Source organism: Natrix helvetica (genome assembly GCF_964273705.1).
Source record: "Natrix helvetica genome assembly, chromosome: 2".
In the NCBI taxonomy this organism is placed as follows: Eukaryota; Metazoa; Chordata; class Lepidosauria; order Squamata; family Natricidae; genus Natrix; species Natrix helvetica.
Genome location: NC_138552.1, coordinates 297,005,049 through 297,023,076, shown reverse-complemented (window position 1 = coordinate 297,023,076; position 18,028 = coordinate 297,005,049). Strand labels below are relative to the sequence as shown.

Below are 18,028 nucleotides of genomic sequence, written 5' to 3'. Positions count from 1 at the left end.
ACCCAATACTAACAACACACGCACACAAACCTGGGGGGAAATACAGGGGCGAGGGGAAAAGACCCTCCCTCACATTCAAAGCAAGCAGGGCGTTGATACTCCTTGACAGGGAGGTGCAAGATCTGGGGGGCATTGTATTATATCCCTGCTGGGAGTTGGGGCCAAGGGAGTATTGCAACGGAGATATGGGTCTTAGGTTGTCCCCCACCCACCCAGGGCCCTTTAGCTCGGTGGCCCCTAATCTTTGCAGCCCCAGGGACCAGTTCCATGCGGAGAGGTTCTTCCCGTGAATCAGAGGCGTGGCAATTTCGCACACTCCCTACATCCCAGAGTTGGGACTTCACTTGTTTGTGCGATCCGGTTTCTGGCACACTGTGACCCGGTGCCACAGACCATGGGTTGGAGACCCCTGCTTCAGTTAGAGAGGGCCAAACCTTAGAGCAGAAACTTGGCAACTTTAAGAGGGGAGGGCTTCCACTCCCAGAATCCCCCAGTCAGTCCGCTGGCTGAGGAATTCTGGGAGTTGAAGCCCACAGGTCTTAAAAGTTAGCGATACTAATTGCCAAAGTAGGAAACAACTCTTCAACTCATGCTATAGCACAGGTAGTCCTTGAGTTATGACCATTAGCTTAGCGACTCTTTCAAATTTGCAACGGCACTGAAAAAAGTGACTCGTGACCGTTTTTCACACTTAACGACCGATGTTGCATCCCCGTGGTTGCGAGAGCAAAATTTGGAGGCTCTGCAACCGCCGTGTACAAGGCAGTCCTCGAGGTACGACCACAATCGAGCCCCAAATTTACAGTATGTTGCTAAGTAAAACATTTGTGCAGTGAATTTTGCCCCGGTTTACGACTTTTCTTGCCATGGTTGTTAAGCGAATCCCTGCAGTTGTTAGGTTAGTCACACGGTTGTTAAGCGAATCTGGCTTCCCCATTGAGTTTGCTAGTCAGAAGGTCGCAAAAGGGGATCGTGTGACTCCAGGACGCTGCGACCGTCATAAGTGTGTGTCAGTTGCCAAGTGCCTGTATTTTGATCACGTGACCATGTGGGGGGGTGCTGCAACAGTCATAAGTGTGAAAAACAGTCATAAGTCACTTTTTTCAGTGCTGTTGTAACTTGGAACGGTCACTAAATGAACTGCCACATGTGAGGACATTAAATGAACCGTCATATGTCAAGAACGTGTTGCATGACATATGACGGTTGCACCATCCCAGGGTCATGTGATCACCATTTGCGACAAGCAGAGTCAGTCTGGGATGCCAGATTCGTTCAACGACCATGTGATTCACTTAACAACTGCAGTGATTAATCCCATTCATACAATCAGTCTTGGCTCAATTAACAATCGACTTGTTTAGCAACTGAAATTATGGGCCCCATCGTGGTCATAAGTCTAAGACTCCCTGTAGGTGTATTTGCCAGGAATGAAGAGCTGTGCATCTCACACGTGGCAAAGACAAAAATTGGCAGCACGAAAGCTTAGACCAGCTTGCCATCTGCTGGTGGCATCTGAATAAAATGGCCACTGCCAGTCCCATTTTTATGATTGGAAGTCCTTGAATGAATAGGATGAGCTGGAAGGGACCTTGGAGGTCTTCTAGTCCAGCCCCCTGCTCAAGCAGGAGAATCTCGATCAAGATCAAGTGAGGTATATTGATACCACTCTACAAAGCCTTAGTAAGGCCACACCTGGAGTCCTGCATCCAGTTTTGGTCACCACAGTATAAAAAAAGATGTGGAGACGCTAGAAAAAGTGCAGAGAAGAGCAACCAGGATGATGAGGGGACTGGAGGCTCAAACAGACGATGGACGGTTGCAGGAACTGGGCATGGCTGGTCTAGGGAAGAGAAGGACCAGGGGAGACAGGAGAGCATCTTCCAATATTTGAGGGGCTGCACAGAGAGGAGGGGGTCAAGCTATTTTCCAAGGCCCCCGAAGGCCAGAGAAGGAATAATGGATGGAAACTGACCAAGGAGAGATTCAACCTAGAAATAAGGAGAAACTTTCTGACAGGGAGAACCATCAACCCATGGAACAGAAGTTTCCTTCGGAGGTTGTGGGAGCTTCATCCCTGGAGGCTTTCAAGAAGAGACTGGGCTGCCATCGGTCACAAATGGTGTAGAGTCTCCTGCTCGGGCAGGGGGTTGGACTAGATGACCTCCAAGGTACTTTCCAATCTGTTTTGTATTCTATTCTATTCTATATTCCATTTAATTCTATTTAATTCTACTCCCTATTCTATTCTATTCTTTTATCTGATCAAGGAGAGATTCAGCCTGGAAATAAAGAGGAATTTTCTGACAGTGAAGAACAATCAACCCATGGAACAGAGGTTGCCTTCAGAAGTTGTGGGAGCTTCACCCCTGGAGGCTTTCAAGAAGAGAACTGGGTCCTTGTTTTTCCTTTCTTCTCCCGTTTCCTGTCTCCCTGTAAAATCTTTGAAGGTCCAAACCAGCCCAGGGATTATTTCCAAACTTCCTCTGACCTACTTTGGAAGCTTTTTTTAAGAGAAAAATGCTTCAAATAAACAAGAGAAGCCCAGCGCAGCCAAAGCAGGTGTGGGGAATTCCAGACCGTCTAGCCGAGTTTCTCCTTCTGGCTTCATAAGAGAAGGTGGAGAAAGAAGCTAGCTCTTGGAAGGGAAGGGCAGGGCCCAAACAGAACATAGAACCCTAGGGCTGGAAGGGACCCGGGAGGTCTTCTAGTCCAGCCCCCAGGAGACCCTAGACCCGCAAACCTATGGCACATGTGCCAGAGGTGGCACGCAGACCCCTCTCTATGGGCAAGTGCACCATCGCCAGCTGCTCTTCTGGTTTCTGGCGATGCCAGCTGGTCTTTGCAGGGGACAGTGTGCCGGAAAACACCCTGAAAATGGCCCAAAAAACAGGGTGCTTTTGAGGATGTTTTTCAGCCCGGGTTTGGCCCACAATCGCCCCCAAAATGGACTGAAAACACCCTGAAAACAGCCCAAAAATGGCCAAAAATGCCCCCAAAACAGGCAGTTTTTCAGGCCGTTTTTCGAGCCACATTTTGGGTTGTGTATGGCTGGAAAAATGGCCCCAAAAGGGCCCAAAAACAGAAAAACAGCCTGAAAATGGGCCTAAAAATGCCCAAAAGATGGGCCGTTTTGGGAGCCGTTTTCAGCCCCTTTTTGGACCCAAAACAGCCAAAAAACCAGGCATGCACATACCGGCTAGCTGGTCTTCGGTTTTCAGGCACTGCGGTGCATGCATGCAGACCCGTTATGGTTTGGCCGCTCGGTGCTGAAACCGTTTGCCATCACTGCCCCAGACCATTCCAGACAAGTGGCGCCCAGTCTCTTCTTAAAAACCTCCAGGGATGGAGCCCCCACAGCCCCCCCTGATTGGTTAATTAATTAGCAGCATAACAGAGTTGGAAGGGGCCTAGAGGTGGCGCTCTTGCCTTACAATCAGGAGGCTGTGAGTTTGATCCTACGTAGAGGGGGATATTTCTCTCTCTGGGCACAATGAGAATAGATCTGCCGAACAAAACTCCTCATCGGCGACAGGGAAGGGCATCTGGCCAGTAAAAGTCTCAGCTCCATTCAGCTGCCCAGACTCCACCCCACAAGGGATTGTCGGATTGTTAAACAAAGAAAAGATAAATAAATAGCAGAGTTGGAAGGGACCTTCTAATCCAGTGATGGCGAACCTATGGCATGCATGCTACAGGTGGCACGCGAAGCCATTTGTCAGGGCACGCGAGGCGCTGCCCGGTCAGCTGGCCAGGCCAGCTGAGTTCACCCTTTTTTAAAGCTATTTTTCGCCTTCCCCAGGCTTCAGAGGCTTTATAGGAGCCTGGGGAGGGTGAAAAGAGCCTCCTCCCCGCCCCCCCCGGAGGGCCTCTGGAGGCTTCATGAGCTTCACTTCCAGTTTGCTCGGAGGGTCGTTTTGAGCGCTCCAAAGGCTTCAGAGACCGTCCGGAGGCTTCCCTGATGACTCCGGAGGGCGTCCGGTGGGGCGGGGGAGGTGTTTTCGCCCTCCCCAGGCTCCTATAAAGCCTCTGGAGCCTAGGGAGTGTGAAAAAGCATGTAAAAATAGGGGGGGAGCGCCTGTAGTGCACGCATGCGCACTGGGGGGTGTCGCACACTGCATTATGGGTGCGGCATGCCCTGCGCTCCCCCCACTTATGGCACGCGAGCCAAAAACGGTTCGCCATCGCTGTTCTAGTCCAACCTTGTGCTCCGGAGGGAACCCTACAGCATTCCAGACAAGTGGCAGTCCAATCTCTTCTTAAAATTCTCCTGTGATGGAGCACCCACAACGTCTGGTGGCAAGGAGTTCCAGGAGTTAATTGTTCTCGCTGTCAGGAAATTCCTCCTTAATTCCAGGTTGCTTCTCGCCTTGATGAGTTTCCATCCGTTGTTAACCACTAGGCTAGCCACCCCCGGCTCCTGCAACCGTTCGCCATGAGTTTTAGCCTCCATGGGAATGGGGATTCTAGCCTCTTGGCTGCTCTTCTCTGCTACCTTTTTAGACCTTCCCGTATCTAGAACTCGGGTTTAGGTTGAGGGTGAACTGCTTCTCCTACGGCATGTGCAGAACAATTCTCACAGCAGAAATGCAATTTGTTTTCCTTTCCTAAGGTTTTGCGCATGCGTAGACGTTTTCAGCTGCAAATGCACACCCGCGCGAAGCAAAAAAATTTTGCACGCCGAACTGGCAGTAATGCCAGCAGCAACCCAGCTCTACATTTTCCTGTGCTACGTTTCCCTTTTTTTAGCTCAGCTGATTCGCGCATCACAGCGGATTGCCACGTGTCCAGGGGTGAAATTTTGCAATATCCTTTCCCTGGAGTGGGGAGGGAATGGGGATTTTGCAGTATCCTTTCCCTGGAGTGGGGAGGGAATGGGGATTTTGCAGTATCCTTCCCCTGGAGTGGGGAGGGAATGGAGATTTTGCAGTATCCTTCCCCCAGAGTAGGGAGGGAATGGGGATTTTGCAGTATCCTTCCCCTGGAGTGAAGAGGGAATGGGGATTTTGCAGTATCCTTTCCCTGGAGTGGGGAGGGAATGGGGATTTTGCAGTATCCTTCCCCCAGAGTAGGGAGGGAATGAGGATTTTGCAGTATCCTTTCCCTGGAGTGGGGAGGGAATGGGGATTTTGCAGTATCCTTTCCCTGGAGTGGGGAGGGAATGGGGATTTTGCAGTATCCTTTCCCTGGAGTGGGGAGGGAATGGGGATTTTGCAGTATCCTTTCCCTGGAGTGGGGAGGGAATGGAGATTTTGCAGTATCCTTCCCCCAGAGTAGGGAGGGAATGAGGATTTTGCAGTATCCTTTCCCTGGAGTGGGGAGGGAATGGGGATTTTGCAGTATCCTTTCCCTGGAGTGGGGAGGGAATGGAGATTTTGCAGTATCCTTCCCCCAGAGTAGGGAGGGAATGGGGATTTTGCAGTATCCTTCCCCTGGAGTGAAGAGGGAATGGGGATTTTGCAGTATCCTTTCCCTGGAGTGGGGAGGGAATGGGGATTTTGCAGTATCCTTTCCCTGGAGTGGGGAGGGAATGGAGATTTTGCAGTATCCTTCCCCCAGAGTAGGGAGGGAATGGGGATTTTGCAGTATCCTTCCCCTGGAGTGAAGAGGGAATGGGGATTTTGCAGTATCCTTTCCCTGGAGTGGGGAGGGAATGGAGATTTTGCAGTATCCTTCCCCTGCTACATCCACCAAGCCACGTCCATTGAACCGATAGTAAAAAAAAAATTGAATTTCACCACTGCGTCACGTGTCAGCTGTTTTACTCACTGGCGCCGAAATAGAAGGGAAGTTTTTAAGCTTGAAATGGAACCGGTTGTTAAGCCGGCTGCCTCCCTCCACTGGTGAAGGTTCCTTCTCCAGAGCTTGTGGGATGGTTTGCAAAGTGCCAAGCGTGTCGTTCCCCCCTCTCTTACCTTTGGTGGCCCCAGCCGCCCCCAGGTGGCAAATGGCTCCCAGGACAAGCCAGAAGGCCTTCTGCTCCTCGCCCGAGATGCCCATCACTTTCATGGCTGCCTGAAGTTTGCTAAACTGCTGAGCCGCTTTCTGCTTCTCCTCTGGCTGCAGCCAAAGAGAAAAAAGGTGTGTGGGGGGGAAAACAGGAAGAAAAGAAAATCAAGACTATTGCAATAAACTCCCAAAGTCTTTTTTTTTTCTTGTAGCGCCGCCCGCAAGGATGCCAAGAGGCTTACTCCGCTAGAGCGGGGTTAGGCCGGGAGATCTCGCTCCCATCCTCTCCCAGCGGGGATGAAAAAGCAGGTAAGCCTTTAATTAAAACTCCGCGTAAACCCTTTAGACATGGGTAGAGAGCAGAGCGGCCCAGTGGGGAGAAGGCACGATGGCTTCAGTGGAAGAGGCCTGGGGGATTGTCTCAAAGGGGATTTTTTTTTCCCCCAAGAGGCAACAGGACTTTCGGGGGGGAGGCGGGGGAGACATTTCGCTTCCCATCCCAGAAGCTTCTTCAGCTCTGACTGGATGGTGGGGGAAGGGAAGGATTGAGGCTCCTTGCAGACAGCTGGTCATTTGCATCCTTTTAGAGGGCCGTTGAGGCCACTTGGAGGTGGGGGAAATGGTTCTTGGAGCCTGCCATTTTTTTCCCTCTGGAAATCCATTCCTTCTCCCACACCTGAATCCTTTGGAAATCCAATCCATAGGAATGGATTTCCAGACGGAAAAAAAAAATGCAGACTACAGGAAGCAGGAGCACTAACTCAGGAAACTAGCTACGTATGGAGATTTCAGGTAATCCTTCGCTTGTCCCAAAAGGTGCTCAATTTCAGGAGGCAACTGGACTTTGTTGTTTTTAATTTGAAGACGTTTTGCTTCTCCTCCAAGAAGCTTCTTCAGCTCTGACTGGATGGTGGGGGAAGGGAAGGATTGAGGCTCCTTGCAGACAGCTGGTCCTTTGCATCCTTTGAGAGGGTCCTTGAGGCCACTTAGAAGCTTTATCTGTGTCCTCAGGGTCACCTGAGTGGTGCAAATGGTTCCTGTAGTCTGCAATTTATCCCTCTGGAAATCTACTCCTATTCCCACATCATTCCAAGGGTCCTTCATCCCAAATTTTATAGCTAAAAGTCTGTGGAGATTCTCAGTGATCCAGGTCGTGGTTGTCCCAAAGATGCTTCCCCCCCCCCCAGAAGCAACTGGACTTTCGGGGGGGGGGGTTTGAAGACCTTTCACTTCTCCTCCCAGAAGCTTCTTCCGCTCTGACATGATGGTGAGGGAAGGGAAGGATTGATCCTCCTTGCAGGCAGCTGGTCATTTGCACCCTTTTTAGAGGGTCCTTGAGGCCACTTGGAGGTTTCTCTGTGTCCTCGGGGTCACCAGAGTGGGGCGAATGGGGGTGGAGCCTTCTTGGAACAGCTGAAAGGATCGAGTTATAGATTGGAGATAAGATGATCTAATCGGTGACCCTGAGAACACGAACAAACCTCCAAGTGGCCTCAACGACTGTCTGAAACAGGGGTGTCAAACTCAAGGCCTACGAGCCAAATCCGGCCCCATGGGGCCAGCCTGGAAACGGCAACGGACTGGCCCGTGGCGCCTCTGCCAGCAAAAATGGAGCTCTGTGGGGCTACACACAGTCCTCTGAGCTCCTTTCTTCACTGGCAGAGGGATAAGTGTGCAAAGAAGGAAGGAGAAAGGAAAAGAAGAAAGACAGGAAAAAGAAAGAGAGATGGGAAGAGAGCCAAGGAAGGGAAAAAGGAACGAGGGGAAGGAAGAGAAGGAAGGAAGGAAGGAAGGAAGGAAGGAAGGAAGGAAGGAAGGAAGGAAGGAAGGGGATAAAGGAAAGAAGGGAAGAAAGAGGAAAGAATGAAGAGGGAGGGAAGGAAGGAAGGAAGGAAGGGGATAAAGGAAAGAAGGGAAGAAAGAAGAAAGAATGAAGAGGGAGGGAGGGAAGGAAGGAAGGAAGGAAGGAAGGGGATAAAGGAAAGAAGGGAAGAAAGAAGAAAGAATGAAGAGGGAGGGAGGGAAGGAAGGAAGGAAGGAAGGAAGGGGATAAAGGAAAGAAGGGAAGAAAGAAGAAAGAATGAAGAGGGAGGGAGGGAAGGAAGGAAGGAAGGAAGGAAGGAAAAAAGGAAAGAGGGGAAGGAAGAGAAGGAAGAGAAGGAAGGAAGGGGATAAAGGAAAGAGGGAAGGAAAGAGGGGAAGAAAGAAGAAAGAATGAAGAGGGAGGGAAGGAGGAAGAAAGGAAGAAAAAAAGGAAAGAGGGGAAGGAAGAAGAAAGAATGAAGGAAGGAAGGAAACAAGGAAAGGGGAGATGGAAGAAGAAAGAATGAAGAAGCAAGGAAGGGAAAGAGGAGAAGAAAGAAAAAAGAAGGAAGGAAGGAAGGAAAGTTATAATGAGAGTGAGGGAGGGAAGTCCTGCCTTAGCCCTTGGCCACCACAAGTGCCCCTGGCACAAATGATGTCGAGCTGGCCATACTCACCAGCCCCCACCAGCCCCCCAAGATCAAATACAACTCTTATGCAGCCTTCAATTAAGTCGAGTTTGACACCCCTGGTCTAAAAAGGATGCAAAGGACCAGCTGCCTGCAAGGAGCCTCAATCCTTTCCTTCCCCACCATCCAGTCAGAGCTGAAGAAGCTTCTTGGGTGAGAAGCGAAACGTCTTCAGAGAAAAACCAGAAAGTCCACCAGTTGCCTCCTGAAAAAAAAGCACCTTTGGGGCAACTGTGGATGACGGAGAAGCTCCATAGACTTTTAGGCCTGGTAGATATTGGTGAACATCAATCCCAGGTCTTGCCCACTCCGGAGCGCTCCGGCCAAAATGCCCCCCTTCCAACCAGCTGGGATACCTTGGACAGAGGCACGATGCCAAAGACGTTGTTCTCAGCCAGGTGGTTGAAATGCAGCTCCGTCCTGCAAAAAGAGGAGGAAAGAGAGGAGGAAAAAGAGAGGAGGAAGGAAGAAAAAGAGAGGAAGATGAGGAAGAAGAAGAGAGGAGGAAGAAGAGAGAAGGAAAAAGCAAGGAGGAAGAAGAGAGGAGGAAGAAGAGAGGAGGAAGAAGAGAGGAGATAGAAGAGAGGAGGAAGAAGAGAGGTGGAAAAAGAGAAGAGGAAGAAGAGAAGAGGAAGAAGAGAGGAGTAAGAGAGGAGGAAAAAGAGAGGAGGAGGAAGAAGAGGAGGAAAAAGCAAGGAGGAAGAAGAGAGAGAGGAGGAAGAAGAAAGGAGGAAGAAGACAGGAGGAAAAAGAGAAGAGGAAAAAGACAGGAAAATGAGGAAGAAGAGAGGAAGAGGAGAAAAAGCAAGGAAGAAGAAGAGAGGAGGAAGAAGAGAGGAGGAAGAGAGGAGGAAGAAGAGAGGAGGAAGAAGAAAGGAGGAAGAAGAGAGGAAGAGGAGAAAAAGCAAGGAAGAAGAGAGGAGGAAGAAGAGAGGAGGAAGAGAGGAGGAAGAAGAAAGGAGGAAAAAGAGAAGAGGAAAAAAGAGGAAAAAGAGAGGAAGAAGAGGGAGAGGAAGAGAGGAGAAAAAGCAAGGAGGAAGAAGAGAGGAGGAAGAGAGGAGGTAGAAGAGAGGAGGAAAAAGCAGAAAGGAAGAAGAGAGGAAGAAGAGGAAGAAGAGAGGAGGAAGAAGAGAGGAGGAAGAGAGGAGGAAGAAGAGAGGAGGAAAAAGAGAAGAGGAAAAAAAGAGGAAAAAGAGAGGAAGAAGAGGGAGAGGAAGAGAGGAGAAAAAGCAAGGAGGAAGAAGAGAGGAGGAAGAGAGGAGGTAGAAGAGAGGAGGAAAAAGCAGAAAGGAAGAAGAGAGGAAGAAGAGGAAGAAGAGAGGAGGAAAAGAGGAAGAAAAAGAGAGAAGGAAGAAGAGCGGAGGAAGAAGAGAGGAGGAGGAAGAGAGAAAGATGTCACCAGAAGTAACAGGTTGACCAGATTGGGCATTTTATGCCCCCAGCGGCCCTTTGGCTCTCCCTGTCCTGATTTTACCAGTAGTCCTCAACTTATAACGGTCCATTTTGTGACCTTTCAAAGTTACAAGGGCATTGTTTAATATATAACATTAAATTTGAGGATGTATGTTAATAAACGTGATTAACTTGGAGAGGCAAATAATGATATTGTCAATATATTAAGAAGAAATTAAAATTAAGCGGGAGAATATGGAATGAAAATAAGACGACTGAGGCGTAAAATGGAAAGAAGATGTAAAATGTACTATGCATAAATAGAAGATGTAAAGGGGGGGGCAACACTTGGTTTATAAAGAAGTTTAAATATTAACATAAAAGAAAATAAAAACTTTGTTTGAAAAAAAAAGTTACAAGGGCATTGGAAAAAAAAAGGACTGATGACCGTTTTCCACACTTATGACCGTTGAAGCATCCAAATTCAGACATTTGGCAACTGACTCATATTTATGACGGTCGAAGCGTGATCCCCTTTGGCGACAAGCAAAGTCAATGGAGGAAGCTGGATTCGCTTAACGACCATGTGACTAAGTGCAGTGTTTCACTTAACAAGCATAGCAAGAAAGATGGTCAAACGGGGCAAAACTCATTTAGGAAATGTCTCACGTAGGGACAGAAATTTTGGGCTCAATTTTGGCCATGTTGAGGACTACCTGTATTTGGAAGGCAACTGTGTTTTTCCCCCAGTTTACATACGTGTGTTTGTGCATGCCTATGTACTTCAACACCCATGTTGATTCAGGCCTCCACGATAGTCCCAGGTTCTGATGTCGCCCGTGGGAAAATAATTGCTCACCCCTGAGGGAGACCCTGAAAAGACCCCGTTGCCCCCATTCCTGCCAAGGTGGGAGAGGCTGCCCAGTCCCCACCCTTGAGAAGAGGGCTGGACTAGAAGACCTCCAAGGTCCCTTCCAACTCTGTTATTATGCTATTCTTCCTTCCTTCCTTCTTCTTTCCTTCCTCCCTTCCTTCCTACTTCCTTCCTCCTTCGTTCTTTCCTTCCTTCTCCATCTCTAGAGGTTATTAAGAAGAGATTAAACAAACATTTGTCTGGAATGGTCTTGTGTCTCCTGCCTGAGCAGAGGGTTGGACTAGAAGACCTCCAAGGTCCCTTCCAGCTCTGTTATTATGCTATTCTTCCTTCCTTCTTCTTTCCTTCCTCCCTCCCTTCCTTCCTCCTTCGTTCTTTCCTTCCTTCTCCATCTCTAGAGGTTATTAAGAAGAGATTCAACAAACATTTGTCTGGAATGGTCTTGTGTCTCCTGCTTGAGCAGGGGGTTGGACTAGAAGACCTCCAAGGTCCCTCCAACTCTGTTGTTCTGTAAAGATCTCCTGCTTGAGCAAAGGGGCTGGACTAAAGACCTCCAAGATCCCTTGCAACTCTGTACTTCTGTTAGATCCTTTCACCCACTAAGACATGGGGTTCTTTTTCATGGCAGGTGGGGATATATAGCGGGGATGAGATCCACTGGCCTTAATATCCCACACCATGGACAGCTTACGAAGGTGGACACACCTTCTGGCAGGCATAGAAGCAGCCCAGATCCAAACAGGGTCGCCCTGAAGACCCCTCCCCCCACCCTTCTTGTCAAAGCACCCGGTTTTTGAGGTCTCCCCAAACTCTCAAAGACCTTGGGGGGTCTCCTTACCGTAAGGCGTTGTCTGGACAGGCCAGGAGATAGTAGAAGACGTTGAAAGTGGCCTCGTTGGTGGGACGTTTGGCCACCCTGAGTTTCTCCAGCAACATGGTCTGGAAAACAATGGGGAGGGACGGTTTGGTGGGCACCCCCTGGCATGGCGCCAGGCGCCTCCAAGACAGTGGTTCCCAACCTTTTTCTGGCCATGCCCCACCTAAGCACCTCTAAAATCCTGATTGCCCCCTCCCCTTGTGACATATACCATAGTTTTTGGAGTATAAGACGCACCTTTCCCCCCCCCCAAAGGTGGGTGAAAATTTGGGTGTGTCTTATACGCTGAATGTTGCCCCACCCACCCACCTGGCCCCCACCCTTCGGCCTCTGCCTCCCAGCAATTTACTTCCTTGCAGCAAAAGGGGAAAATGGGGCTTGCGGAGGCTGCCATGGGCTTTAGCAATCCCTGCAACAGCCTGAAACAGCTGATGATCGGGAGGCGCTTAAAATGAAAGTGAAACTTGCTGTTGGCTCCACAAGGCAAATTGCTGGGAGGCAGAGGCAGATTTTTTTTCTATGTTAATCAGGCTGTTGGCTGTTTGCTGCAAGGAGGTAAGTCAATAACTATAAATGCCTATAGAATGTTCAAATGATTAGACTTATTTTTTAAAGGCTGCTTTATTATTGTTCTAGGCAGCTTAACAAAATGAAGCAGCTTTTTAAAATAAATCCTGGATCTGAAGAGGCCCAGTGCTATTGTACCTTCTTTTAAATAGCAGAGAGTTTACTTACTTCCAGAAACCCACCTCAATTTTAACAGCATCTGTACAAGTATAGTCTGAAATGTAACACCGCAAACAGTGTATATCGTCTGTAATGTTTGCTGTTTGCTGCAAGGAGGCAAATTGCTGAGAGAAGCCGATTTTTTCCCCTTGGTTTCCTCCCCCAAAGCTAGGGGTGTCTTATAGTTCGGAGCGTCTTATACTCCGAAAAATATGGTAATTCTTACTTTACTCAAAAAGTGTACTCAGGCGGAGGAAGCCTAAAAGGCCGTTAACTTGGTTTAAACACCCCCCCATTAAAAATCAAATTGCCCCCCTGTGGGGCCTGGGCCCCACGTTGGGAACCGCTGCTCCAAGGGCAGCCCCCCCTTGGCCTTTGGCCAGCTTTATATGGTGGGGGTGACTCTGTTGACTTCGTCAACTGGTCTTCTCGCTCCAGGATGTAAGAGGGGCTGGGTCTGCCCTTGGCAGCATCTCCAGATAAGATAGACAGGTGCCAGTTGACCTCAACCGATGTTCCTCAAACTTGGCCACTTTAGGATGGAAGGACTTCAACTCCCAGAATTCCAAGAATCCCCCAATCACCATGCTTTAAGAGGGGGGGACTTCCTCTCCCAGAATCCCCCAACCACCATGACTTAAGAGAGGTGGACTCCAACTCCCAGAATCCCCCAGCCAGCCTGTTTTAAGAGGGGAGGACTTCCACTCCCAGAATCCCCCAGCCAGGATGCTTTAAGAGGGGAGGACTTCCACTCCCAGAATCCCCCAGCCAGGATGCTTTAAGAGGGGTGGGCTTCCACTCCCAGAATCCCCCAGCCAGCCATGCTTTAAGAGGGGAGGACTTCCACTCCCAGAATCCCCCAGCCAGGATGCTTTAAGAGGGGAGGACTTCCAAAATCCCGCAGCTGGCATGATTTAAGATTTCGTGCTCAATTACGTCTGTAAGTCTACAAATACTCCTCGACTCACAGTTGTTCATTTAGTGACCATTTGAATTTTACAATGACCCTGAAAAAAGTACCTTATGACCATTTCCCATGTTGATGATGGTTACAGCATCCCTGTGGTCATGTGATCAAAATCCAGACACTCGCCAACTGACTCGCACTTACGATGGTCACAGTGTCCCGGGATCACGTGATCCCCTTTTGCAACCTTCTGGCCAGCAAAGTCCACGGGGAAGCCGGATTCACTTAACGACCGTGTGACTAACTTAAGAACTGCAGCGATCCGCTTAACAACTGTGGCCAGAAAGGTCGTAAAGTGGGAGAAAGCTCATGTAACGGAGGTCTCGCTTAGCGATATAGATGTTGGGGTCCATTTTGTCCATAACAGAAGAATTCCCTTTGCCCAGGAAGCGCGAGAGGCGAAGGAGACCCCCTGCTCACCTGTACGGAGGCCGAGGCCACCTGGCCGGCCTGGTCGAAGTCCAGTGAGATGATCTGGGAGAAGCGGCTGGCGTTGCTGTTGAGGCAGGTGCTGCTGTGGCCGAAGGCTTCCAGGATGGTGTAGAGGGCCTGCCATTTCTCCACTGCCCAGGCCGGAAGGGGGGAAACGGGGATTAGTCTCTCCGGGTGGGTTGGGCTCCAGCACAGACCATGCTCCCACCCCCACTGACAAGGGCTGGGGTCTAGAGGGAGGGAGGGAGGGAGGAAGGAAGGAAGGGAGGGAGGAAGGAGGAGGGAGGAAAGAGGGAGGGAGGGAAGGAAGAAAGGAGGAGGGAGGAAAGGAAGGAGGGAAGGAAGGAAGAAAGGAAGAAAGGAGGGAGGGAGGCAAGGATAGGGAAGACGGAAAATACAAGAAAAAAAGGAACAAAAGACACGGAGATGGGGAGGGAAGAGGGGAAGGAAGGAAGGAGAGAAGGCAGGCAGGAAGGAAGGAAGGAGGAGGAGGGAGGGAGGAGGGAGGGAGGGAAGGAAGGAAGAAAGAAAGAGGGAGGGAAAGAAGAAAGGAAGGAAGGAAGGAAGGAAGAGGGAGAAAGAAAGAAAGAAAGAAAGAAAGAAAGAAAGAAAGAAAGAAAGAAGGGGGGGAAGGAAGGAAGGAAGGAAGAGGGAGGGAGAAAGAAAGAAAGAAAGAAAGAAAGAAAGAAAGAAAGAGGGAGGGGGGAAGGAAGGAAGGAAGGAAGGAAGGAAAGAAGAGGGAGGGAGGGAGGGATAGGGAAGACAGAAAACACGAAGGAAAATAAGGAAGAAAGAGACAGGGAGAGTGGGAGGGAAAGAAGGAGAGAAGACAGGAAGGAAGGAAGGGAAAATAGAGAATAACGAAAATACAAAGAAAAATAAGGAAGGGAGAGACAGGGAGAGTGGGAGGGAGGGAAGGAAAGAAGGAAGGAAGGAAGGAGGGAGAAGAAAGAAAAAGAAAGAAGAAAGAAAGAAAGAAAGAAAGAGGGAGGGGGGAAGGAAGGAAGGAAGAAAAAAGAAAGAAGGAGGGAGGGAGGGATAGGGAAGACAGAAAACACGAAGGAAAATAAGGAAGAAAGAGACAGGGAGAGTGGGAGGGAAGAAGGAGAGAAGACAGGAAGGAAGGAAGGGAAAATAGAGAATAACGAAAATACAAAGAAAAATAATGAAGGGAGAGACAGGGAGAGTGGGAGGGAGGGAAGGAAAGAAGGAAGGAAGGAGGGAGAAAGAAAGAAAAGAAAGAAAGAAAGAGGGAGGGGGAAGGAAGGAAGGAAGAAAAAAGAAAGAAAGAAGGAGGGAGGGAGGGATAGGGAAGACAGAAAACACGAAGGAAAATAAGGAAGAAAGAGACAGGGAGAGTGGGAGGGAAAGAAGGAGAGAAGACAGGAAGGAAGGAAGGGAAAATAGAGAATAACGAAAATACAAAGAAAAATAAGGAAGGGAGAGACAGGGAGAGTGGGAGGGAGGGAAGGAAAGAAGGAAGGAAGGAGGGAGAAAGAAAGAAAGAAAGAAAGAAAGAGGGAGGGGGGAAGGAAGGAAGGAAGAAAAAAGAAGAAAAGAAGGAGGGAGGGAAGGATAGGGAAGACAGAAAACACGAAGAAAATAAGGAAGAAAGAGACAGGGAGAGTGGGAGGGAAAGAAGGAGAGAAGACAGGAAGGAAGGAAGGGAAATAGAGAATAACGAAAATACAAAGAAAAATAAGGAAGGGAGAGACAGGGAGAGTGAGAGGGAGGGAAGGAAAGAAGGAAGAAGGAAGGAGGGAAGAAAGAAAGAAAGAAAGAAGAGAAAGAAAGAAAGAAAGAAAGAAAGAAAGAAAGAAAGAAAGAAGGAGGGAGGGAAGGATAGGGAAGACAGAAAACACGAAGGAAAATAAGGAAGAAGGAGACAGGGAGAGTGGGAGAGAGAGAAAAAAAAGAAAGAAAGGGGGAAGGAGGGAAGGGGGAGGGCTGGGGCCTGGCCCACCTGAGAAGACCCGCCCGGAGGAGCCGGCGATGGTGGCCAGGTACTGGACCAGGTGCTGGCAGTTGGTGCTCTTCCCGCTGCCGCTGCTGCCCAGGAAGACGACGGAGTGGTCCTGGCGGCTCATCAGCATGGCCCGGGTAGGCGGCCTGGGCCAGGGCGTAGACGTGCGGGGAGGTGTCCTCCTTCCGGCAACCCTTGAACATGTGCATCACCTGGGGGAAGCAGCCGGCTTACGCCTCCACTTACGGCCGTTCGTTTAGTGGCCGCCTCCTTGCGGCAGCCCTGAACCAGGACTGCTGGACGGACCCTGTTTCGCGCTGGCGGCCGTGGTCACGTGACCAAAATTCAGATGCTTGGCAGCTGACTCTGATCTGTGACGCGTCCCCGGGTTACGTCATCCTTTTGGCGACCTTCCCGCCAGCGATGTCGATAGATTCTCTTAACGACCGACTGACTAACTTGACAACTGCGTGGATCCCCTTAACAACGGGGGCAAGGAAGGTCGTAACACGGGCAAAGCTCACTTGGCAACCGTCTCACTTAGCTATGGACATTGGGGGGGGGATCCACTGCGATCGTAAGTCGAGGACCGCCTGCGTTCAGTCCTCGGGTGGGGAGGGCCCCCCCCCCCCCATACCCACCTTCTCGGAGTACATGGAGGGGGAGCTGAGAGGGTTGATGACCACCAGGTTGGGTCCGGCGTAGGTGTGGATGAGGTTGCCCCCATAGCGCTGGCGGAGGGTGTGGAGGGCGCTGGACTCGTTCAGGTAGACGAGGCTGGCCAGGTCCTCCAAGCGGTCGCAGGACGGAGGGTTGGCCTGGTCGAACCAGAGATTCGAAGGGGGAAGAATATGGGTTAGTTTGGGCGAGGGCTCTGCTACAGAATCATGCAATCCTAGGGTTGGAAGGGAACCTTGGAGGTCCTCTAGTCCAGCCCTCTGCTCAAGCAGGAGACCCTAGACCAGGGGTGTCCAAACTTGGGAACTTTAAGACTTGTGGACTTCAACTCCCAGAATTCCCCAGCCAGCCATGCTGGCTGGGGAATTCTGGGAGTTGAAGTCCACAAGTCTTAAAGTTCCCAAGTTTGGACACCCTGCCCTAGACCATTTCAGACAAACGTTTGCCAATCTCTGCTTAAACATCTGGCCAGTGATGGAGAACCCACAACATCTGGAGGCAAGCAGTTCCACGGATTAATTGTCCTCCCTGTGGGGAAATTCCTCTTTTAATTCTAGGTTGCTTCTCTCTTTGATTAGTTTCCACCCATTGCTTCTTGTCCTGCCTTTGGGGGCTTTGGGAAAATAGCTTGACCCCCTCTTCTTCTTTGCGGCAGCCCTTTAAATATTGAAGACTGCTATCATGTCTCCCCTAGTCCTTCTTTCTCTTAAGCTAAACATACCCAGTTCCTGCAACCGTTCCTCATCTGTTTTAGCCTCCAGTCCCCTAATCCTCTTTCTTGCTCTTCTCTGCACTCTTTCCAGAGTCTCAACGTCCTTTGTGTGTCTGGTGGTGTGGGATCCCTGGCCCAGCTTCCCCCTCCTACCTTTTCAATATCGTCTTCGTCCACTTCCAGAACGGCCCCATCATAGTCCAGTTTCACTTTCACTTTCCCCTCGGGTAAGAGGCTGGCAGAGTCGCTCTTCAGCTGGCTCGCTGGGAAGGCAGGAAGTGCAGGTAAGGGGCCATGGGGTCCAGTAGAGCAGGGGGTCTCCAACCTTGGCAACGTGAAGACTTGTGGACTTCCACTCCCAGAATCCTCCAGCCGGCAAAATTTAAGATGGACGGACTGCAATCCCAGCATCCCCGAGCCAGCATAGTTTAAAGTAGGTGGACTCCAACTCCCAGAACCTTTGCTGGCTGAGGAATTCTGGGAATTGAAGTCCACAAGTCTTCAAGTGTCCAAGGTTGGAGACCCCTGCACTATAGAGACAAGCAAGACAGACCCACACCCAGACAAACCACCCACCCACCTCCGGGTGAGTGGAGGAAGACGAAGAGGAAGAGGAGGAGGACAGGGGGAGGAGAGGAAGAGGGGGGAGGATGGGGAGGAAGAGGAAGGAGGAGGAAAGGAGGGGAAGGAAGAGGAGGAGGAGGAGAGAAGGAGGAGGGGGAGAGGGAGGAGGAGGACTGTAGAGTCATGGTGGTGTCTGAGCTTGTTTTCTTGTGGACATTTCAAGACCCAACTAGCTAACATCATCAGTAGAGAAAAACCAGCGAGATCAGGGACCACCAAGGTCCCCACATAACCCCAGATTTTTCCACGGCTGCTTTCCCCTTCCTTCCCTGATCCACAGATCCACCCCCAAGCCCCCACCCCTGAAGACCCCAGACTCACCCAGGAGAATCCATCCTTGTG

The 18,028-nt window shown here is 50.2% G+C and overlaps 2 protein-coding genes across 2 annotated transcripts in view; both read right to left on the bottom strand.

The window, feature by feature from the left end:
* Positions 1-15,881, bottom strand: part of LOC309388218 (unconventional myosin-XVIIIa-like) — a gene marked incomplete at its 5' end in the record, with an annotated part of 104,151 nt that extends 88,270 nt beyond the window's left edge. The window contains 6 exon segments of the mRNA XM_081945362.1: positions 5,916-6,060; positions 8,798-8,861; positions 11,546-11,646; positions 13,698-13,840; positions 15,673-15,808; positions 15,810-15,881. Of these exon segments, the coding sequence (XP_081801488.1) occupies positions 5,916-6,060; positions 8,798-8,861; positions 11,546-11,646; positions 13,698-13,840; positions 15,673-15,808; positions 15,810-15,881 (661 nt within the window).
* Positions 15,882-16,061: 180 nt separating this feature from the next.
* LOC309387472 (unconventional myosin-XVIIIa-like) overlaps positions 16,062-18,028 on the bottom strand; it is a gene marked incomplete at its 3' end in the record, with an annotated part of 53,252 nt that continues 51,285 nt past the window's right edge. Inside the window, exons 6-8 of the mRNA XM_081943953.1 lie at positions 17,216-17,325; positions 16,314-16,490; positions 16,062-16,151 (exon numbers count right to left, since the gene is read on the bottom strand). Of these exons, the coding sequence (XP_081800079.1) occupies positions 16,062-16,151; positions 16,314-16,490; positions 17,216-17,325 (377 nt within the window). The remainder of the gene's footprint in view (positions 16,152-16,313; positions 16,491-17,215; positions 17,326-18,028) is intronic.